The sequence below is a fragment of the Podarcis filfolensis genome (genome assembly GCF_964270895.1).
Source record: "Podarcis filfolensis genome assembly, chromosome: 11".
Taxonomy (NCBI): domain Eukaryota; kingdom Metazoa; phylum Chordata; class Lepidosauria; order Squamata; family Lacertidae; genus Podarcis; species Podarcis filfolensis.
The window spans coordinates 44440121-44463791 of record NC_139613.1 but is presented as its reverse complement, the minus strand read 5'-3'; the positions used below and the strand labels follow the sequence as shown (position 1 = coordinate 44463791).

General features: G+C 42.9%; 1 protein-coding gene and 1 long non-coding RNA gene across 2 annotated transcripts in view; one reads left to right on the top strand and one right to left on the bottom strand.

Moving 5' to 3' along the window:
• DTWD2 (DTW domain containing 2) overlaps positions 1-12355 on the top strand; it is a 90649-nt gene extending 78294 nt beyond the window's left edge. The window contains exons 5-6 of the mRNA XM_083577150.1: positions 3862-3990; positions 7960-12355. Of these exons, the coding sequence (XP_083433276.1) occupies positions 3862-3990; positions 7960-8130 (300 nt within the window). The 3' untranslated portion in view covers positions 8131-12355. The remainder of the gene's footprint in view (positions 1-3861; positions 3991-7959) is intronic.
• Positions 1-20060, bottom strand: part of LOC310745052 — a 37386-nt gene extending 17326 nt beyond the window's left edge. The window contains exon 1 of the long non-coding RNA XR_014539865.1: positions 18620-20060. This is a non-coding gene — a long non-coding RNA (uncharacterized lncRNA). The remainder of the gene's footprint in view (positions 1-18619) is intronic.
• Between the last annotated feature and the right edge of the window lie 3611 nt (positions 20061-23671).

Here is a 23671-nt window from a genome sequence, read left to right as displayed (position 1 = left end):
TAAACCTGAGAAGGAGGCTTACTATTAGTGTTCTGTGGGGAAATAAAAACTTTGTTGGTAGAATCGTTATCGTAAGCTGCCCAGGGAACTTCATTATTGGGTGACATATAAATACCATTAATAAATAAATGCTGCTAAGCCACGTAACAAAATGCTTCACATGGTCAGACACCCCTTCTGAACACAACACCACAGTGCAACTTGAAACTCGATCTTTGGTTGGCTGCAGCTTTATTCAGTCCCCTAATGGGATTAGAAATCCCCTGCCCTGTTTGGGCATTCAGTTTCCATGTGTGATTGGAATGGCGTGAGGACAAACTGGCCGACTGCCCTCTGCACCACCTCTCCATGCCTATCGCCACTAACCTCCATGCAATGGAGGGTGAATTTCTGCAGCAGGGAGCTCCTGATGTAGCTGTCAGGAGCTCACCCTACACTCGAGTAATAATAATAATAATAATAATAATAATAATAATAATAATAATAATTTATTATTTGTACCCCGCCCATCTGGTTGGGTTTCCCCAGCCACTCTTGGCGGCTTCCACAGAGACCAAAATACACTAAAATGTCACACATTAAAAGCTTCCCTAAACAGGGCTGCCTTAAGATGTCTTCTGAATGTCAGGTAGTTGTTTATTTCCTTGACATCTTATGGGAGGGCGTTCCACAGGGCGGGCGCCACTACCGAGAAGGCCCTCTGCCTGGTTCCCTGTCGCTTTGCTTCTCGCAATGAGGGAACCGCCAGAAGTCCCTCGGCGCTGGACCTCAGCGTCTGGGCAGAACGATGGGGGTGGAGACGCTGCTTCAGGTATACTGGGCCGAGGCCGTTTAGGGCTTTAAAGGTCAGCACCAACACTTTGAATTGTGGTCGGAAAGGTACTGGGAGCCAATGTAGGTCTTTCAAGACTGGTGTTATGTGGTCTCGGCGCCCGCCCCCAGTCACCAGTCTAGCTGCCGCATTCTGGATTAGTTGTATTTTCCGGGTCACCTTCAAAGGTAGCCCCACGTAGGACCCTGGCAGAGACACATGCCCAACTGGCATGTTCTTTCCCTCCTGTTCAATCGTTCAGGAGCTTCAGAAGCTTTCTTCAGCCCGAACATCACAGCGACCGATGCCAACAGACATTGGCACACTTAGGGATCCGCAGAGTTTGCGCAGCTTGCGTAACAGTCCTCAGCAAGTCAGCATTTTGGCTAATCTATTTTATTTACATATAAACACACACAGAGCACTGCATCAAACAGCAAAGAGCACTAGCATCAGACAGCAAAGAGAAAAAGAACAAAGGACAATAGTCCCACTTCACGGAACACAGTAACACAAACATCCTGTCTCCATCACTTCCCACTTTGTGGAGTCAAAACATACACCGTCATGTGAAAGACAGCAGTCCCATGACTGCAATCATGGAGCAGGAATTCTAACATCAGCCACCCTGCATGGTTGAGAAGCCTGATCATGCATGAAATACTGCAATAACGGAGGGACATATGCCGAGCATATCCACACTCTCATGTGTGGGGAAGCTGAATGCCTGACTAGGGCTTACCTTGATTATGATTCTGCAGCCTCCTTATATGTTGTACCTTAGATCTGCTATCAGTTACTGCTTTTGGGCAGGAAGTGAATATAGCAGGTGCAGAATCGCAGTGTCCATTGCCCAAATGCTCAAGAGATCTCCCCCACCTTCGATAACCTTATGAAACAGACTCAGATATCGAAAAGGAATCCATAGCAATTTAATAGATACGATCTGATCTGCACCACACATTTAAAACAGATCCAGTGCACATTTAAACCACGCGACGTCTCCCATAGAATCATGAGAACTGTAGTTTCAGGGTGCTGGGAATTTTATCTCTGTGGTGAGGAAACTGCACTTTTCTGTAATCTCAGGACTCCTTGGGGAAGTCATGCACTTTTAAATCACCACCTTTCTTCTCCATATCCGGTACAGTGGAACCTCGGTTTTTGAGCATCTTGGAAATCAAATGTTTTGGCTTTCGGACGCCGAAAACCCGGAAGTACCGTATTTTTCACTCCATAGGGAGCAGCGGACCATAGGGTGCACCTAGTTTTTACGGGGGGGAATAAAGAAAAAAAAATCCCCCCCCAGCCCCAAAGAGCAAAGAAGCCAAGACAGTGAGCGGGATCCATCCCGCTGGCTGTCTTGGCTTCCTCTTTAGCCATGCACAACCTCTCCAGCCAGGAGGGGCTGCACGCGGCTTCGTTTTTAGCTGCGGGGCTGGGGCGGGGGAAGCCCGAGCTTCCCCCGACCCCAGCCCCCAGAACAGGCAGCTATCTGCAAGCCTTCCAAGGCTTGCAGATAGCTGCCTGAAGCCTGGAGAGCGAGAGGGATTGGTGCGTACCGACCCGTCTCGCTCTCCAGGCTTCAGCAAAAGCCTGCATTCGCTCCATAGGACGCACACACATTTCCCCTTCATTTTTGGAGGGGGAAAAGTGCATCCTATAGAGCGAAAAATACTGTAACTGCTTCGGTTTTCGAACGATTTTTGGAAGCCGAACATGCCATGCGTCTTCCCTATTGAGTTTTCCGGACGTAAATGCTTCTGGAAATGCAGGCTTTGGTTTCCGAACATTTCAGAAGTTGAACGGGCTTCCGGAACGGATTACGTTCGAAAACCGAGGTTGCACTGTATTGGGAAGGGGTGCTGGAGGTAGGTGCTGTACAAGTTAAGGAAGTGTTCATGGAAAAAGGAGTCTCTGCAGGATGAAGTGTTAAGAAAAATTTCAAAGGCAATGGATTTTGCATGTGTCTCGACACTTCAGACTCTCTCTGTATCAACTCTTTTATCATCATTGATATGAATATTAAGAGGATGTGCTACTTTGGCTTTCCATCCAAAGCCATTCCATGCTATTATGTCTGAATCTGAAGGATCATAATGAATAATGTCTGAATACTATCGCAAAGGCTACTGTGTCATTTTTCAGAGGCTGTTTATAAATCCGGTGAAAGCCTTTGCAGCTGATAAAACACACAGCCTAATGGGAGATTGGCATTTGTCTTTCTTGAAAAATGTTTAAACATATGTGATAGTGTGAAGTGCTTATCACTTAAGGCAGAACTACTTAATCAACTTAAAGTATTTTTAAAGTCTGCAAAGATATATTAAAACTCTCCAATAAATCACATGAATTCATTTTTTATTGTACCTTTTTATAACAGTGTACTAATTTTCATTTATAAAATATTTTGCAAGTACATTTTTAAAAATTAACCCTATACGGTATTTTAAAATGGTTTAGGTTTTAAAAAAAGTTTTTACTGTGAAATATAACACGTGAACAAATAGAATGGCAGGTTTTAAATCAATATAGGAAATGATAATGATATAGCAGATTCAAACCAGAGTTTCAGAATCATGTTTTTCAAAAACATTATTATGGTGACTTTTTATTTATTTATTTAAAGTGTTTTTAGACTGCTGTTCAGCAAAGCTTCATAAACAGCTGTGCTAAATGTAAAGACCAAATTTATTCTAAATACTGTTTGCGTTACTATTTAATATATAACTATTTTTAAAGATTATTAGTGAATTATAACCAAAAAACGTTACACTATAGCAGGCATAGGCAAACTCGGCCCTCCAGATGTTTTGGGACTACAATTCCCATCATCCCTGACCACTGGTCCTGTTAGCTAGGGATCATGGGAGTTGTAGGCCAAAAACATCTGGAGGGCTGAGTTTGCCTATGCCTGCACTATAGTATATACTTTTTATAATTCTCAACTACTACAAAGTATAATGGTGCATATTTTAAGGACTGCTTTTCAAAATAGAGAGCTCCTGTAATTAGTTGTTCCTTTAATCTGCAATTGTTGTTGTTTTCAGGTGCAGCTGAGAACTAGCCTTTCAAGTCAGTATGTAATTCGTACCCAGCCTACAAATGCATGCCTGTCTACACTTGAATGTGCAGCTATTTCCCTGGCCATCATGGAGAAGAATGATGGTATTAAAGAAGTAGGTAATTTTACTCTGCTAATGGAATAATAGGGTGAGAACAAGGCTATTTCACAAGGCTGTTTCACAAACAGGGCTGTATTTATTGGCTGTATTTATTGGCCAAGGACCATATACCATGCATATTTATAGTTGCAAGTTGTTACCTTCAGAGATTTAACAGAAGGGAGAAGCAAAGTTCTCCTAAGCATTTTGCACTTTCTTGCATGCCATACATCAACATCTGTCAAAAGCAGCTACATAAGTACTGCTTTTGGGATACTTCATTCCATACATTTAACTATGTTCTAAGTAAAGTTGCAACCCTAATCCCATTTACCTGGGAGTAAGGCCAGTTGAATTCAGTAGAACTTACTTTGAAGTAGACATAGTTAGGATTACGGTGCAAATTACATCTTTTTAAAACAATGTTTTTAAAAGTCAGCAAAAATATTTATAGGTTCTAATGTGAATCACAGGCATATGTATAGCACCAAATTTAGACCCTTGGTTCTTTGTTCTTCTGACAGTGGCTATTTACAAAAGCAGAATAAAGGTATTAGTGTTGTTAGACTGAAAAGTGTGCCACTCCTCTTTCCCCTCTGAGGTTACATAACTCTCCTTTTCTTATATTTCATAACATCTCATGCCGAAACAAAGGTTGTTGAAGTCAGGCTAAGCAATTATCTTCTTTCACGGTAATGAAATACATAAATGTTTATAAATAGGTTAAACAGCTACTCTGTGGTCCAAAGGCATCTGTGGTGAACCCCGAAGAATAATAAGTCACTGCCAATCCAATTTCAACCAAGCAATTAATAACAATCATTCCTGCATGAGATACTCTGCAAAGATGACCTAAACAACCCTTGAAGTGAGCTTGAAGATTAAAATATATTTGTAAACTCATCCCAATGACTCGAAGCATTCTTCTAGCCTCAGCGTATGACCCACTGGGTTATTTCAATCTACTAATCAGCTTAAAACTGTCAGATGTCATTATAAGAATTGGGAACATGACAGCTCTGGAGTTTAAGTTTATTCTACTGGGTCAAAGAACCAACAATAAGACATTAGCCTTTGCTGTGCAAGTGGATCTCATGGGTCTGTGATGGAAGACTCTGTCAAGATTCTAAAACGTCTCCAATACACTTTGGTAACTACTACTGGAAACGCTACATGATTGTTAGCACTCCAAATGAGAATCCAAAGAAACAGTACTATAATGACTGTTTCTCATTGTGGGTTTTCAGAATAAATAGGCTCTGGGACAGGGCTCGGGAACCTTGACCCCCCCATCTCCCATCAGCATCCATCACCATGGCCAGGGATGGGGAGAGCTGTCATCCAGCATCATTTTGTCAGCCACCACGCCTACCTGCCCTACACCTGACAGGTAAAGGTGTGACTCAGTTGAAAGTGGGGTTTACAGGCTTTATCAATCACCTGATTGTCAGGCGTGGGGTAGCTTGGCTGGGACCAGAGTTTGTGATGCATGCAAAGCCTTGTACTTCTGCCGGTACAAAGCGTTGTTCCTTGGCCTGCACGGCTTGATTTCAAACCATGCTGGCAAGGGGAAATGGGTCACCTGGTGATAATTGTGATGTCAAGTGACTGACAAACTTGACCCCTAGGTGGTGAGGGAGATAAGGATCTGTGCCCCCCCCCCCGCTCCAGATCCAGTTCCTCACTCCTGGTCTTTAAATGAGTTTATGGCCTTCACAGCGATGGATACCCAATCTTAGGTACCGGTAACTTGCAGGTTTCTGTTTCAAGCTGCAGTGGAACCTTGTGTTACGTACCGCCCTCCTTACGAATGCTTCGGATTATGAGTTCCACTAACCTGGAAGTGGGACATGGGTGGCGCTGTGGGTTAAACCACAGAGCCTAGGACTTGCCGATCAGAAGGTTGGCAGTTCGAATGCCCGTGACGGGGTGAGCTCCCGTTGCTCTGTCCCAGCTCCTGCCAACCTAGCAGTTCAAAAGCATGTCAAAGTGCAAGTAGATAAATTCCAGAAGCGGCTTAGTCCTGCTGGCCACATGACCTGGAAGCTGTCTGCGGACAAACGCCGGCTCCCTTGGCCAATAAAGCGAGATGAGCACCGCAACCCCAGAGTCGGCCACGACTGTGCCTAATGGTCAGGGGTCCCTTTACCTTTACCTTTACCTTTAACCCGGAAGTAGATGCTCCCGGTTGCGAACTTTGCCCCAGGATGCGAGTGGAAGTCGTGTGCCAGCGGTGCGGCAGCAGCGGGAGGCACCATTAATGAAAGCGTACATCACGTCAAGAATGGTTTTGGGTTGCAAATGTAAGAATGGCAGACGAAGTTGATTGACTTTATGGGATTGGCAGAATTGACTGGCAGAATCCGTGACCAGGGAGAAGAATCGGCAGAAGAAGAATGGAAGAAATTTAAAGACTATTTGCAAAAACATTGTAATATTAAGGAATACTGAGTGATGTTGGATTGAAATTAAGGGGTTATCAGCTGTAATGGTATAAAAGAATATGAAAAAATTGTTCTTTTTTTGTATATAAGTAAAAGTATAAGTTACAATAATTTAAGAAGATGGATAGAAAATAAGGCTTTTAGCTGTAATGCTATGAGATAAGGATTTGCTGGATGAACAATTTGAACTGGAATACAAGAAGGGGAGGTATGAGGAGGTCAGGGAAATATGTTATTGAAAAATAAGATATGAAATTTATGTGTTTTTAATATTTTTTCTTTTTAACTTTTTTCCCTTTTTTTTTCTTGGTTTGTATAAAATGGAAAATCTTAATAAATATCTTCTTAAAAAAAAAAAAAGAATGGTTTTGGGTTGCAAATGGACCTCAGGAACGAATTAAGTTCGTAACCAGAGGTACCACTGTACTAAGATTTGTAGCCAACGTTTGCTGAATTGTTAATGGGTACTGGTTGTTTCAAACCTATCTGAATTGCGTTTAGCAATGAAAAACATATTGTTAGTGAACCTCCCTGTATTTTGGTGTTTCTTTACTCCCAGTTTTATGGAATAAAATATATCCCGTGTGTATTTGGAATATGAAGGTGTACTAAATACTAGCACATTGTTTAACAGCCCTTTGCACATTCAGAGTAAGGGAGTGGGTGGCACCATGATCTAAACCACTTATCCTCTTGGGCTTGCTGATCGGAAGGTCGATGGTTTGAATCTGCGCAACAGGGTGAGCTCCTGTTGCTATTTCCCAGCTTCTGCTAACCTAGCAGTTCAAAAGCACACCAGTGCAAGTAGATAAATAGATACTGCTGCAGCGGAAAGGTAAATGGCGTTTCCGTGCGCCCTGGCACTTGTCATGGTGTCCTGTTGCACCAGAAGCGGTTTAGTCATGCTGGCCACGTAACCCAGAAAGCTGTCTGTGAATTAATGCCGACTCTCTTGCCATGAAAGAGAGATTAACACTGCACTCCATAGTAGCCTTTGATTGGACTTAACCGTCCAGGGGTCCTTTACCTTTACATTCAGGGTTGATAAAGTTCAAAACTCTGCCTACCCTTCCTGTATTTCCCTTTGCAAGAAAAAATGCAGTTTTCTGTTTTGTTCCTGCCGCCTCCACCTTCCCACTTTTGCCTAGCACCAACACAGTAGAGCCAAAATTAGGAACACAAAGAAATATGTCCAGGAAGCTTAGAGCACGACAACAACAAAAAGCATTGTATTAAGATCTGCAACTACTTTAAACAATGTGCTTGCAATTCTTCTGATCATTTTTATATCAAGCACACATTTCAGTATATTAAATATTTCATCTCAACATGTGATAAAATCCAGCCTGCAAGCTTGAGCATAATTCAGTGGAAGCTCCCTTTGAAATCAGTGTGAGTTCCAGTGTGCTCAGGAGTGGGATATCAGTCATTTACTTGGTGCAGTGACAAGCCTGTGTTAACTCAAGATGAAATAATATCTGAAACCTATGTATAAAAGCTTTTTTTCTCTCTCTGTCTCCATCTGTCTCCTTTTTTCCAGACTGTCCTCCGTCCTCTTCAAGCCCTCTGCTCTTTCCAGCTTCAACACGGCGCCCAAGTTCATCACAGCAAGGAGCACCTTCTTAAGAATGGTTTATACAACAAGCCCATGCCAAAAAACAAACGCAAGCTCAGAAGAATGGAGCTCTTAGTGAATAATGTTAAAATTTAGCAATGTCATGTAGAATTAGCTTTATTTTTTTTTTAAAAGAAAGAATCCTTTAAAATGATGAAGTGGAGTTTGATATGGATTTAATCCAGACAATCATCTCTTTTGATAATGGACAAAGTTCAGGTGGCAACTTGCCAAGGAGTTCAAACATTATAATAATAATGAAAAGCAGAATGCCTGGACCATCAGGGAATAAACAAGAGATATCCGTCCCCCATACTCTCACCCCTGTTTATCAGTCTGTGATCTTTAGTATGGCTTCTTTAATTTTTTTTATGGGAGGCTTTTGGCATTACTGCACAAGGAACATAATTTTTTACAAGGCAGCGGTTAGAAGAGAAAATTCCAGTATGGGGATTTTGATTTGCAACAACAGTGGGAATGAAATAATAATTTTAACATTTTTTTCCGTTTAATTTCTTGTTCTGATTAAACAATATATCATATAAACCTTCGTGTCCAGTTCACATTGCGGGATGTCGGTAAGAACAGACTAGTAAATGTGATCATTGGAGAACAAGGTATTTTGTCCTGCCACTCAGGAGAGCAATTACACACTGCAATACACTTGTATGTGATTAGCATGTACATTGTCAAGGGAGAAGGCATCTCCAAAACATGCAGTGGATGTGAGCTAGGAAGCTGCAGCCAGCCATAGATGATGATTAGGAGCTTAACCATGATCAGGCAACACACTAAGCCAAATCTTGGTTTAGCTGCTGCACGGAGCTAGAAGGCAACAGAGAGCAGCAAAGCGGGTGCAAATCTCACTCCAGGAGCCTGCATGCTTCTGCAGTCTTGATCAGCCATAGTTTGGCTTCCTGTGAGTTGCAACCTGTGTTTCCTACAGCCTGGCCACAGTAATCTATGCTTGAAGAACCTCACAATGCGATTGCTACAATGCACTTTACATGAGCTACCGTGAAGACAATCTGATAGCCTCACCTCATGCAAAATACAGCTAATGCAAAACAGCCTAGCTGTTGAGCAAGTCAACTAGATGGGACCAGGAGGCACTGATCCTTAAAGCTCTTCACTGCCCACCTTTGACCTACCAGGACAAATTTAGGACATAGGTACTGATACATAAAAAAGCATCTCCCCAATATCTGCTAGCCTGTGTTCTTAGCTTGGCAGATAAGGTCCTCTTCATGATCCTACTGGTTGATATGGCCTGTGGGGCCGTTGTCTGAGACAGGGACTTCACAGTGGTGGCACCCTGGAATTCCTCCCAGGGAAGTACAGTTGCACCTCACAATGTTAGTATTCAGATGTCAATTAAAAACCAATTCATCTGTGCATTTGGGCAACAAACTCTCTGGGATTCATCAGTTTTGTTATTAATACCGATTTTTAATATCGTTTTTAAGGATTGTAATTTTTAGTTAATTATTAATTATTGACTGTGTTTTTTACATTGTGCACTGCCCCAAGCTCCTTTAGAAAAAAAAGGTGGTGTATAAGTGTAAATAAATAATAATAATTGGTGGTGTCTGACAAAGTAGTTCCATTAATGCAAGGAGTTTGGGCTCCATGCAGGAACTGTGCCTCATGTCTTTCTTGCACCCCACATGCGCCACCTAGATGCGTTCTGGGGGTTCCCTCAACCCTCCAGAACACATTTGGGGAGGGTATGCAGGGAGAGAAAGTGGAAGTTCAGTTGCACAAACGTAAATCCTTGCGCTGACGGACAGGGCCGTCTTACCTATAGGCGCTAGGGGTGCAGGGCACCCAGGTGCCGGGCTATCAGGGGTGCGTGGCCAAGAGTCCAGGGCCTGAGAGTAGAGTCTGGGGAAGAGCCCGTCCATCAGTCGGAGCACTGCAGCAGGCTGTTCTGCTGCAGGCGGCTCTGCGCAGCGAGTTCAGGGGAGACCAAGCCACTGAGAAGCTGAGGCTGGTTCCTCCTTCCTGTGCACCTGGGACTGGGCAACCGGGGGTGGGGTGCCAGGTGGATCTTTGCACCCCAGCGCCGCATATGCTTAAGACAGCCCTGCTGACAAAACTACTTGGTTGGAAACCACCCAATACTTTTTAATCATGTGTCAGGGATTGACATTTTATAGCAATGTTACTATTGTAACACAAAATGAATATGTGGTAGAAGCTGAAGAAGAATGTCCTGAATCAATAATGTATGGTTAACTGTATTTTGTCTAGATGAAAGAAATTAAATCAATACTACTGAAAATATGGGTTGCAAGGAAACACTGTTAATGCTGACATAGAACATTCTTAACTGTAGATGTATCCTGGCTGCAGCAGTTGTTCCTGTGAAAGCAGCAGCAATTAAGCTTTGTAGCCAACATATTCCTCTTAATGGAGGATGCACTTGCTTCCTTTGATTAATTTTTCCTTGCTTCAGACTCATTAACGTAGTAGTATTTTCTTCTGTACCAAAAATATTTTTTCCCCTTCAAGTTTTTAAGAAGAGAGGAAAATCTAATACCCTAGATTCACAGTTTAAAATGTCTTGGTACTATTAGTCAAATAACCCCTTCATTTATAATGCCACAGTGTGAATTTTTATTAAATGTGGATTAATGTTTCATGTATATGAAAGAGGTCTGTTTTGGCACCCTTTGCAAGTCTTCTTAATACTTTAGTATGTTTTTACTCCTTTGGAACTACTCAAAAGAATGCTTTGTATAATGAGATCTTTTGGAATCTCAACCTTTTAATTTTGTTGAGGTTTTTGTACATTTAGAAGTGGTGCTGTTCCTGTTTGCCACATAGAATATAGCTGGATCAGCTTTCTTCATTGTTTCTCCTCTAATAATTAGTTCTATTAACTCTGTCTTATATCCATGTTTATTACAAGTATAGCTCACTGGTTGCTACTGTTTTCAGGAAATGTTGAACTGCTTTTCAGTTATAAGTTACTAGCAGCCTTATACACAGCATTGTTGGAAAATTCTAAGAAACAAAAAATAAAAAAGAGTGCAGTTGTGAAATAAGTGGTCAAAATCGGTGCAGTTTTGAAAGGTTCCATCCGCCATCTTGATTCAAAATGGCATCCAGTTGTAGCCAAATATAGACAGAGTTACTGCTCAGTGCACAAAAGGCTCCTTCTGTTGACTGATGGGACTCTGATTCAGTGGAGAATCCTGCTGGAAAAGGGATAAGGAGCCTGATTCAAATTAGGTGCTTGCTGTAGCACTCTGGGAGGACTCTTAAAATGACTGAACACACGCCAAATGACCGGAAGAATCCAAAATCAGGAAGTCCAAAATTTTAATAAGGAATGAGGAAAATTTATAACTTATCTTAAAGACCATTGTAAACAGTTAAAATCATCAGTAGGGTTGGAATATCACTTGTAGTTTAAGGGTGAATTCTGGACACAGTGGAGATGTAAAAGATTTGGATCATCATAAAAGATGCAGGAAGAAATGATCAATAATCAAGACCCACAAAGGGGAGGATGGAAGTGCAGGAGGTTCCTAGGAATCCTGTTTTTATTATCTATGTTCAATATATGACTGTAAAATTTTGATCTGAAAAACCAAATAAATTTAAATAAAATAAAATTATTGAACACACATAACACCCAGCTTAAACACATATAGGTCTATCAAGATTAGTGACACAGTGTGTTTTATGGTTGATTGCATTGTCTTCATTATTTACAGAAGAGCTTGTGTTCCTTGAGGAGTCAGGCTAAATGGACATCTGGCAGACCTGCATAAGCCTTCCATTTCCTGTAACAGCCTTCGTGGGCATAAATGGGAAGGGAGAAGAAGGGCATAAATGGGAAGGGATCCTGTCCATTGACTGTGCAAATGTATTAAGCAATTTATTTGTCATACAATTTGGTCTTCAGTTTTGCGGTATCTTTTAGTATTTTGGTTTATTTCTATTCAATTTGTTGATTACTCTTCCCCATTTGTTAAGAGAAAAACACTTCAGTCTGGCACTTGTCTTATTTTAGTTTATCTCTTTAGTATTTTTTATTCAGAAATGGTATTGAAAGAAAGCATCATGAAAGTCTGGACTTTTTACTGATGGAACAGTTTTAGGGCTTGTGGTATAAGTTTTCTGAGCAAGAATTGAGCTCTAACTTCACTTTTCCCTCTATTCCTCATTACTGTTAATTATCCAAATGAGAGAACTTACAACGAATTAATGTTGCATTTGAATACTTGAGTAATTTCCTCATGTTTCTTTTCTGTATTACATAGATGAGTTTTGTTATTGCGAGTACAAATTACATGAACCTTTTGTCAAACGTGAAGGCTCGGTGTGTTTCTTTAAAATGCTCAGAAGTTGCAGTCAGAGAACTGCCTACTTGCAAGTTATTTTAAGGAGACAAACTTTTTTTTTAAAAAAATGCATTGATAGAAAAAAAAGTAAAATTGATCTTGAAGCAAGTCTCACTGAATTTTGCAGCACTGCTAAGTGGACATCCATACAGTTGCACTAGCATGAATGTGATTTGTGATTATGCCTGCTCCAGAACAACAGTGTGGCTTTGTTGTTCACCACTCTGGGGAAGCTGTGTGGATTTGTTGCCTCCGTACTGGCAACAAGTGAACTCAGTTGTTCCTCTCCCTCCTAGGCTAGTTTTGAGGATAGAACAGATTACAGTCATACCTTGGAAGTTGAACGGAATCCATTCCGGAAGTCTGTTCGACTTCCAAAACATTTGTAAACAAAAGCGTGGCTTCTGATTGGCTGCAGAAAGTTCCTGCAGCCAATTGGAAGCCACAGAAGCTCCGTCGAACGTTCAGCTTCCAAAAATAGTTTGCAGACCAGAACACTCATTTCTGAGTTTGCGGCGTTTGGGAGCCAAAACGTTTGGGAGCCAAAACATTCAAGTACTAAGCTGTTCAGAAACCAAAGTACAGCCATATTACCAGCTTTACCACCTGGACATCCTTAGCAAAAAGACATGGTACTGGTGTGTGTGTGTGTGTGTTTTAAGCAACATAACAATTTGTTGTTGTTGTTGTTGTTGTTGTTGTTGTTGTTGTTGTTCATTTTATACCCTGTGGAATCCATTGGAGAATCTTTAGCAGCAGTTAACATGAAGTGATTATCTGTCATTGAATAATCTGCACCTATCCTGTAATAAGTTACTCTTGGATACGAGTGTTGTCTGATCAAAATCTCCATTTGCCCAAGTCCAAATCCTGCTATATGTACCTGTATAGTCATTGTCTTGCCATTTAAATCAGATGTGGTAAAACTTCACTGAACTACAACTCCCATCAGTCCCTGCAAGCATGGGAGTTATAGTTCAGCAACTGCTGGAAGGCCAAAGGCTCCCATGCCTGATTTAAATATTCAACTCCGTATTTGCTTCAAAGCACATTCTGTTAAGGACGTCACTAAAATCAACGTGCCTTTTAGCAGAGCAATTGGGTCACCAACATTTTAGAAGAAAAAAATATTATTTTTTCTTTCATTCAAACTGCTGCTTCGGATATGTGCAGGTATTAGACATGCATAAATACCTCATCCATGGTGTGTGTTGGTGGTGGTGGGGTTTAATTGGAAGAAAATAAATGTTCATTTCTTAACTCTGTGCTCAGTTCAGGAGACAAAAGAAAACATGTTGACAGAGTATAATGGCAGAGCAGTTCCCGTTACGTTGGTGATTTCTACATGAAAATACCTAATACATAATTTAGAGAAGGCAGAAGCAAGTGCCTGGGTGGCCAATGACTCCAATGAGAAAATCATGTTGGAACCAAAACATGCTATGTAAAATGCATGATAAGACTTAGTGCTCAATTTTAAATTTTAATTGACTTTGGTCGCATGAGGCAGGCCGATGTACAGTTAAGGTGAATTCCCAAACAGCTTTTTGACATGCCAGCTATTAGAAGTGTTGTAAGTAGTTCGTGGTAATAAAGAAAAAAAGGGGTAGGTGGGGGAGAATCAAAGAAAGATGCATTAGTTAACCTGAAGTGATACCAAGTGGTCGCTTGACATGAATAACAAGCCTTCATTTATAACATTAAGGCTATAGTGTGCAAATTTGGAGTCAGTGCTATTGAAACAAGTTTTAAAAATCTCCTTTTCAAGTAGCGATATTAAGAATTTAATGCTCCATACATTTTGCTGGCCAGTAGTGATGTATAGAAGTGAGAGCTGGACTATAAAGAAGGCTGATCACTGAAGAATTGATGCTTTTGAATTATGGTGCTGGAGGAGACTCTTGAGAGTCCCATGGACTGCAAGAAGATCAAACCTATCCATTCTGAAGGAAATCAGCCCTGAGTGCTCACTGGAAGGACAGATCCTGAAGCTGAGGCTCCAATACTTTGGCCACCTCCTGAGAAGAGAAGACTCTCTGGAAAAGACCCTGATGTTGGGAAAGATTGAGGGTCCAAGGAGAAGGGGACGACAGAGGACAAGATGGTTGGACAGTGTTCTCGAAGCTACCAGCATGAGTTTGACCAAACTGTGGGAGGCAGGGGGAGACAGGAGCGCCTGGCGTGCTCTGGTCCATGGGGTCACAAAGAGTCAGACACGACTAAACGACTAAACAACAACAACATTTTTCTGAAGGCCTGGAATTGATGGCACTGCCGACAGTATTGTGGGTAGAAGGCTGTGGCTTTCAAACTTTCTGCCTTCAAAGAACCCTTCTCACATCGGCCAGTCTGCCAAGGAACCCTTTTGCATCTGCCAACAAACTCAGATATTGCAAAAAAATTTAAAGCATGTTCCAGTTCACAGAAGACAATGCCAAGTAATATCACCCTGCATAAATTGATGCATGGAGCATAAGGAAATGGTAGAATCCTGAGGAAAAATAGAAAAATGTGTTAAGCCGGTCCAAAATGGCGTGTCTCACAAATTGCCTGAATTTGGACAGTACTTACAACTCATCTCCAGCTCATACTACAGGTGTAAATTCAGCCTGAGTATATCCAGAAGCACACCCAACCCTGTGATTACATGTTACAGGGATAGATCCATTGTTCAAAGAACTGTGTCTGCTGTTACTGATCTCACCGAAGAACCTCAAAGAAGCTTCTGAACGCTGCTTGCAAACAACAGGCATTTGAGATTGAACTGAAACATCAGACTGGCTTCATGGTTACAAGGAAATGTGCCAAAGAAACCTTAGCCCAGTTTTAAAATTTACAGCAGAATCTTTGTGTCTTTGGCATAAAGAAGATGAATAATATAGTATCTACTGCTTGTCTTAAATGCTTGTGGTGCTTCCCATACCTTATCTCAAAAATCCTTAGAACAACTTGGCAACTACTTCAAGACTAAAACTTAAAGATAATGGTTTGTCTGATCCAGTGAGTTTATGATGGAGTTGAAATACGAAATATGCTCACTTCGTGCTCTTAAGCACGATATCAGACCAGCTATCAAACTGCTTAAAATATTGTTTCTACTTCCAAAGTTCAGAGGTGAACGTGGATATATACTGCATGCAAGGTGGAGGTATCAGCAGCCTGAGGGAAAGGGAAAAGAATGGAGTATTCTGGAAGAGGGGAAGTGACTGACTGGAACACTGAACAGGAACACTTCACACCACAACCTTCCGTTGCAGCTCCTACTTGTTCAAATACAAATGTATAGGTGTCAAGAGAATTCTCAGCATGAATATATTGGATGAACAAATAGATTGACCACTTGTAGTGTGTGTCCCCCCCTCAAAATTGTGGCATTAAGACATATTTTACTCCTGATTCAGTGGTACCTCTGGTTATGAACTTAATTTGTTCCGGAGGTCCATTCTTAATCTGAAACTGTTCTTAACCTGAGGTACCACTTTAGCTAATGGGGCCTCCTGCTGCCGCCACACGATTTCTGTTCTCATCCTGAAGCAAAGTTCTTAACCCGAGGTACTATTTCTGGGTTAGCGGAGTCTGTAACCTAAAGCGTCTGTAACCCGAGGTACCACTGTAATTGTTTCGCCCACAGGTTATAGAGGCAAAATTAGTAGTTACCAGATTCCTTCAAGATGAGGGGGTCTCCTGCTTTTCCAGGCCTGTCTTGCCAGGATCCATGGTGTTGGTCAGTGAGCAATACCGAAAGCTGCCTCAAGCCAGGCTTTATCATAAACGTAAGGGAAGCTTGATGATGAATCATAGAGTTGGAAGGGACCCTGAGGGTCATCTAGTCCAACCCCTTGCAATACAGGAATCTTTTGTCCAGTGTGGGTTTCGAACCCATGACCTTGAGATTCAGAGTCTCATATTCTACCAACCAAGCTAGGTCCTAGCTCTGAAAGTGTTCTAAAATTTTATTTTACTCACCAAAGCAAGTGTGATAGTTCCTAACTCAAGAAAGAAAATACATGAATGTATTTTCTTGCACCGCAATAACATCTAGCACGCTCTCACCACTGTCCTGCTGCAAATATTATGAAGGTTGCTGTGCTTAGCAACTCTGTAACTCAAGGATTTGGGCTTCTGATATCTGCTGCCTCTTTTTTCATTAGTTATTTTAGCCCCAGCTTACAGCTGTGGGTTAGGCCTGGGAGTATTTAAGCAGAAGCACTGTCCATGCAGCGTTGACATGAAAGTGCTGCAATAGCAGGGCCTGTCAGAAACCGGCATTAAAGAAATATATGGGAGTCCAAGTTGGAGAAACTTCTCTCCCTCTCTTTTTAAAAGTTCATTAAAGCATCTTAAGAAGTGTCAGCACAAAGCAGCAAGTTTAATGGGGCCATACAAAGCCCCTGCAATGCTCAACACAAGATTTAGAGGCAGCTCATCTCCCATTGTTCCTTACCTGCCAGTAAAATGTTTATAACTCTGCCAATTTATGAATGTATCAGCATCTTGCCAGAAACTAAATGTAAGGTGCTCAACTCTCTCCTGCAACTGTTATTATACTCTGAGATAATTTTACACGATAATGATTCCACATGGCCCCAACGCATCACATTTCAGTACAGATCGGCTGTCAAATATACAGTGGCACCTCGGGTTAAGAATTTAATTCATTCCAGAGGTCCATTCTTAACCTGAAAGTGTTCCTAACCTGAGGTACCACTTCAGCTAATGGGGCCTCCTGCTGCCGCCACGCGATTTCTGTTCTCATCCTGAAGCAAAGTTCTTAATTGAGGTACTATTTCTGGGTTAGTGGAGTCTGTAACCTGAAGCGTCTGTAATCTGAAGCGTCTGTAACCCGAGGTACTCGGAAATGTCAAGTGATTTTGACCAGCAACAACAAAACCAACAATTGGCAGGAGAAGAAGAGAAGCGGAAGAGAAGCAAATTTGCTCCATTGGTTGCCATCTTGAGTAAGTTATGTTCAAGATTCATTTAAGACAGGAATACTTCCGCGCTAGACTCGTACTCAAGCGGCTGGAATCGAAAGACACATGGCTGCGGTGTCCTCACTCTGCCTTCCCCCAGCCACTTTGCAAGGCTGGGATCTGATCAGATCCCCAGCCTTGCAAAGCAGCGCAGGGCTGGCTCAGGGAGGGCGGCATGACCATTGCACACATGCGCGCGCACACACACTCCAAGGTGAAAAATGCGCCTAGGGTGATTGCCCCAGCACATACACACCCATGCTACGCCCCTGATGGGTGTTGTTGCCAGGTTGCTGAAGGCTGCACCACAGCATCAGAAGAAGATGGCTTTATAGAGTTGGTAGGCATTCTCTCTTTTTGCTGTGCCCTGCAGATTGTGCCAGGAGTGGTTAGTGCAGCAGGTCAGTTTCCTGGTTTCACTCCCCCTCTATGCCATTTAGTAGCATCCTGACACATTAATGCAGGCATCAGCAAACTTTTTCAGCAGGGGGTTGATCCACTGTCCCTCAGACCTTGTGGGGGGGGCGGACTATATTTTGAAGGGGAAAAAATGAACAAATTCCTTTGCCCCACAAATAACCCAGATGCATTTTAAATAAAAGGACACATTCTACTCATGTAAAAACACGCTGATTCCCGGACCGTCCAGTGGCCAGATTGAGAAGGCTATTGGGCCGGATCCGGCACCCAGGCCTTAGTTTGCCTACCCATGATGTAATGCATCATACTTTTCCAGACACAGAAATAAGTGACGGGGAATAAAGTTGCTAAATTTCTCTGTGTTAGGCTGCCATTAAAGACACATGAGCAGGTTTAGTTTTAAAAAAGAAGAAGGTAAAGATATATAGCACCAGGGATAATATAATGGAATTGGTGGTGACAACTTGCTTTGGCTCACTTCCTGGAAGACCCCTTTGAATCATCCATGTGGCCACAGTCTGAGTCTGTTGTAGAATAAGGGATGGGTGAAATATAGAGCGAATTAACTACTGAAATTCCAGATAGATTAATCTTTAGCACCCTTCAAAGGTTTGCCTCCACACTTAGGGTTAACATCTGGAGTGTCATGGGCCAAGAGTCAGCTTCACCTGATGAACAGCAGCCTGAAGGGGGAGAAGGCAGAATGACTCCACCTGCAGCTGATCAGCCTTCAAGGACTCAGAGGAGAAGGTCCTGATGAGAACCAGCTGGCTTCAGCCTTCTTAAGCAGAGCTTCCAGCAGCAGGCAGATGTTGGAAACAATGTTTGTAGACTTACCTTGCTGCTTCCTGTTTGTCTTGACCCCAGATTTCCTGACCTATGGATCATCTGATCACACGGATTGCTCTTCATCTGACCCTGGGACTGAACCTGACTTTGGATGCTGAATCTGCCTCCAGGTAAGTACAACTCAGAGACGCTTCTGGTTGGCTGGCCTCCACTGAGCTCTGCATGTTGTTGCTCAGCAACATGACTATGACATGGAGGAGGGGTGAGGTCATGGCTCCAGCTCTGTTCCCAACCTAGAATGTCCAGCTCCCACCATCCCCATGGTGATATCTAAACAGAAGGCTACTGGAGCATGTTGGGTCCATAACACTGGAGAAGTAGAATCATAAGGCATGACCTGTGTGTATTAGACCAGGGGTCAGCAAATTTTTTTAGCTGTGGGCCAGTCCGCTGTCCCTCAGACCTTGTGGCGGGCTGGAGAAGCAGCACGGGGGGGGGGGAGCTGGAAGAAGAGGCGAGGGGGGCAAGTAGTCCTCCCCATACCCCAGCCCCAGCCGCTGTGCTTACCTTCCCGGACCAGTGATCTGAGCACCCCTAGCCCCTTCCCCCTCTCCCCAGAAAGGGAAGCAGGAGCCCTTCCCTGGTGCTTCAGCCTCGAGGACTTTCGCCGGACACATCCTTTGGTGGTGGGCTGTGCTTGGGTCTGCTGGGAGCTAGCCCGCCAGGCTAGGACTCATTGCAGTGGCTCTCTGGTTTCGCCCCTTTGCTCCGCACCCGGCTCCTCCTGCGGGGCTGGAGCTTGCCTGGGCTTGCCGGGTGGCACGCTTGCAGTGCACAGTGCCTCTGCAGTGGCGGCGGCAATGGCTGCAGTGGCAGCTCCTCCTCACGCTCTTTCCCCAGGGCTCCCGCAGGCAGGATGGTGGCTGTAGACTGGCAGCCCTCGGCGGGCTGCAGGATGGGTCAGTAGCTGGTACGTGAGAGGTAGGGGAGGGAAGTGGTGCAAAAAAAATATGGTGGCGCAAAAAAAAAATGGCAGCACAAAAACAGAATCCCCACAGCCCATGCCAATCCATGGACCGTCTGTGGGCCGGATCCTGAAGGCAATGGGCCGGATCTATCCTGCAGCCCTTAGTTTACTGACCCCTGTATTAGACTAGTGGTGGGAACCTTTTCAGCCCATTGGGTCAGATCCTTAGCTCCCCCTCCTGCAGCGGTCACTTTGCCCACCTGTCAACCATCTGTCATAACCATGACATCAGATGTGCCATCTTTCAAGCTGCACTGCAAAGGAAGATTCCAAAGGCTTGAAGCCCTGCTTGGATTAGCTGGACTCTGGAATTCCCAATCAGAAACTCTGTAGTGTAGCTAATACTGGCGGGACCTGAAGTCACTGCCAATCAGCTGACAGGAGCTGTCTTTAAGAACTGCTTTTAGCTGGGATTGGCTACACTCATGTGTCGCTGGACCTAGGTGGGCTCCAAGACACTCTCACCTTTAGGTGCCAGGCAAAAGCATTCTTCTTTAACCAGACTTCAGGCTGATTGACACCCAATGCCCTTTTAAAATGTATTGGGGGGCTTAGAGTGGTTTTTGTTTTTATTTTAATTATGTATTTTGTGATTTTATCTCGTGAAACGCCCTAAGACCTGAGGGTATAGGGTAGTATACAAATTTAATAAATAGAAATAATCTAAACCCTCTATGTTTCACTGTTGTTTCTTCAGTGTGGCTGAAAACTCTTTATAATTTAAATTTGAATTTAGTAGTGGTCCATTTTATACCTGTGCATGGCATAGCCTTGCCTACAAATCTGGAAAACACTTCCTGAGTTCTGGACTCGAGACGAGCCAAATGAGTCATCTTTGATGGGAGTTTGAGAGAGAATGGCGAGGGGAGGTTTGTCACATCTTTGGGAAAGCCAAAGAGAAGAGTACAAGGACTAGGAAGGTGAGCACTCTGAGGGTGTTCCTTGAGCTTGCCATGCCACATTCCAGATGGCTAGAAAAACATGGGATTGCCTTGAGCATCTTTGTACAATATCAGCTTTGTCAGTTGTGTTACCGTCCCTTCTGAATTTCCATCCATTCATGCTTTGTGGCATGTGGCTGTCAGGAGAGCCTTGTCTGCTAGAGAGGGGTAGGGGAGGCTCTAACCCAGGTTAGGAACATCCTTGGTAGAGACATGGCAGGTTATGTTGCCTCTCTAAGAAGAAGCTAGCTGACTTTCAAGAGAAGTGATGGGGCCTGTGGCTTTCCAGACATTGTTGGTCTAAACTCCCATCTATTTACTTTTGATCACGCTGGTTAGGGACGATGGAAATTTCCAGCATCATCTAAACCAGGGGTCAGCAACCTTTTTCAGCTGTGGGCCGGTCCACTGTCCCTCAGACCATGTGGTAGGCCGTACTATATTTTTTGGGGAAAAATGGACGAATTCCTATGCCCCACAAATAACCCGGAGATGCATTTTAAAGAAAAGCACACATTCTACTCATGTAAAAACACGCTGATTCCCGGACCGTCCACGGGCCAGATTGAGAAGGCAATTGGGCCGCATCCAGCCCACAGAACTTAGGTTGCCTGCCCCTGATCTAGGCAACTGCAGCTTCTCTATTCCTGTTCAAGAGATTAGTTAGAATTGATAGCTGTCTGATCATATTGATACCCTGTTTTAAATAGTTTCATCTTCTTCTGTTTGTTCTGGGTCTGAGAGAAGCTACATTTTACAAGCTCTCCTGTACCACAAAAAAATATGTAAATGTAAATGTGTAATTCTTTGTATTAGTCAGTTCTTGGGTATAGTGCATGATTTGTGATATGATCACAGTCATGCTATTTCTCCTTTCCTCTGCTTCTATTATTATGCATTGCGCAGCACACTTCCAACAGGACTATAAATTAGGACAGTAATTCCATCTGGGTTTCTGGTGACAAAAATAGAGAATTTAAGCTGTTTCTGAAAGTTCCTGATGATGCTGAGACCCCTCAAGTGATATTAGCAGTCTCCTGGTGTGTGGCTGAGGCAAGTTTATTAATTCCCTTCCCTTCCAAGAAGATGTAATTAGTAATTAACCACAATTGCCTTGTCCAGAGGAAAAGTTACATGATGTAATTAAGATGAATGCATGTGGTATTACCAGGTGTTCAGATGGGTAAAAATGAATTAATAAACAAAGGAGCAAATCCATTGTGAAACTCAACTGCAAATGAATCATTGGTTCACTTCATAGGATATCTGTCCAAGGTCGTCACATTAGGAATCACTATGGCTACCACCCGGGCTAAAGGGGAATTAATTTATGTCTGAGGAATGCTGATCAGTGTCTTCATGTGGTACAAGAGTCTACTTTGAAGTTGAGCAGCTCTTTGAATGTCCATAATAGTTGTGTTTTACTGCATGGATACTGACACATGGTACAAAACAGTGCCATTGATCACAAGGGCTGATATAGATAAGCAACAGAAAATTATTCACAGAACAGTTAAAGAAGTTCTGAAAGTATTCCTAACAAATAAATTAGGCAGTCGCAATATTGAGAGAATGTTGACTGAGACAAATGCCACTAGACTTAAGTTGAAGGGTCAAGTTTTAGTCTTTTTAATTTTTATTATTCATTAAATTTGTACAGTGGTACCTCTGGTTATGGATGCTTCTGGTTAAGTACACTTCGCGTTACGAGTTCCGCTGACCTGAAAGTAGGTGCTCCTGGTTACAAACTTTGCCCCAGGATGTGGGCGAAAATTGCACGCCCAGGGCACGTGTGGAGCGGGAAGCGCCAATAGCGAAAGCGCACCTCAGGGTGAGAATGATTTCTGATTACGAATGAACCTCCGGAAAGGATTCAGTCAGTAATCAGAGGTACCACTGAATACCCCCCATTCATCTGAAGATCTCAGGGCGGTTCACAGCGTAAATAGTCTTACCACTATAGACAAGTATTTTTTCTGGCATCCTAGCCAGGGCCCCATCTTCTGTATAACTAAGATGAAGCAGAGCCAAGATCAAACACAGATATTCTAGAACCAGGAAACTAGTCAATAAGCTACATTTTTTAAAATTATTATTTGCCTGCTTGATAAATTGGCTGTTCTTAGTTTAATTGTCTGCTGCATTGAATTTATGAGCCCCCAATTAATATGTGGTTCCTTGACGTGGCAACATACTACAGTTCCTGTTCATTTGTGCCATTGATGCATATCTCTTGTACAGTCAAGTCTTCTATAGGTGATGCGCTGCATACAATGAGCACCCAATTTGCCTTACTTTCCTTCTCCAACTTTAGAACATAAGAAGAGTCTTCCTGGATAGGACCAATGCTTCATCTACTCCAGAATTCTGTTTTTCATACTGGCCATCCAAACACCTAGCAGGACCTGAGCACTCTCCTCTCCTGCTCTTTCCTGCAACTGGAATTCAGAAGGATATTTCTGTTTGTCCACCTTGCCCTATGACATTTTCAGTTCAGGGTCATGCTTGTTTACCTTCTCATGATAAACCTGCCCTATATTTCCTGCATCTTGATAAGGACCAAGCTCTTCAGGGCCCACTAGCACCTATTCCATCCCTTCATCTAATGGATGAAGGAAGAGGTTTATCAGAAGAAGGGAGCATACTGGCAAAACCTATCTAGTTGATGTTGATCAGAGTGGATCTAAATTTAATGATTGTTGATATGCTATTTTAAATATTGAAAGCATATTGCATTCTCTGGGCTCATCCACACTTGTGCTATGTCTAAAAAGCATAGGTCCAAGTGGTTTCCCACTTGACCCACGCTTTCTAGGCATGAATCCAAGCAGTTTTCGCCTTGCTCTGCTTCTTTTCTAGGGAAAACCTACTCTCACGTGTTATATCAGAACTAATGGCATTCTGGGGAAAACCCGAATTGCTGTTCTGATTGAGCACTAAAGAGCAGTTTTCCCCAGTGGGAAAGCAGAAGAACAAGAAGAAAGGTGAATAAGCCCTCTGTCTCATCCATGATCCTGTAAGGCAGATAATTCTCACTTCTGTTGCCCTGGGCTCCTTTTGGAGGAAAGTTGGGATATAAATAGAATGAATAAATTTTATGTACTTAGTTGCCCTGACCGTGATTACTCTGAA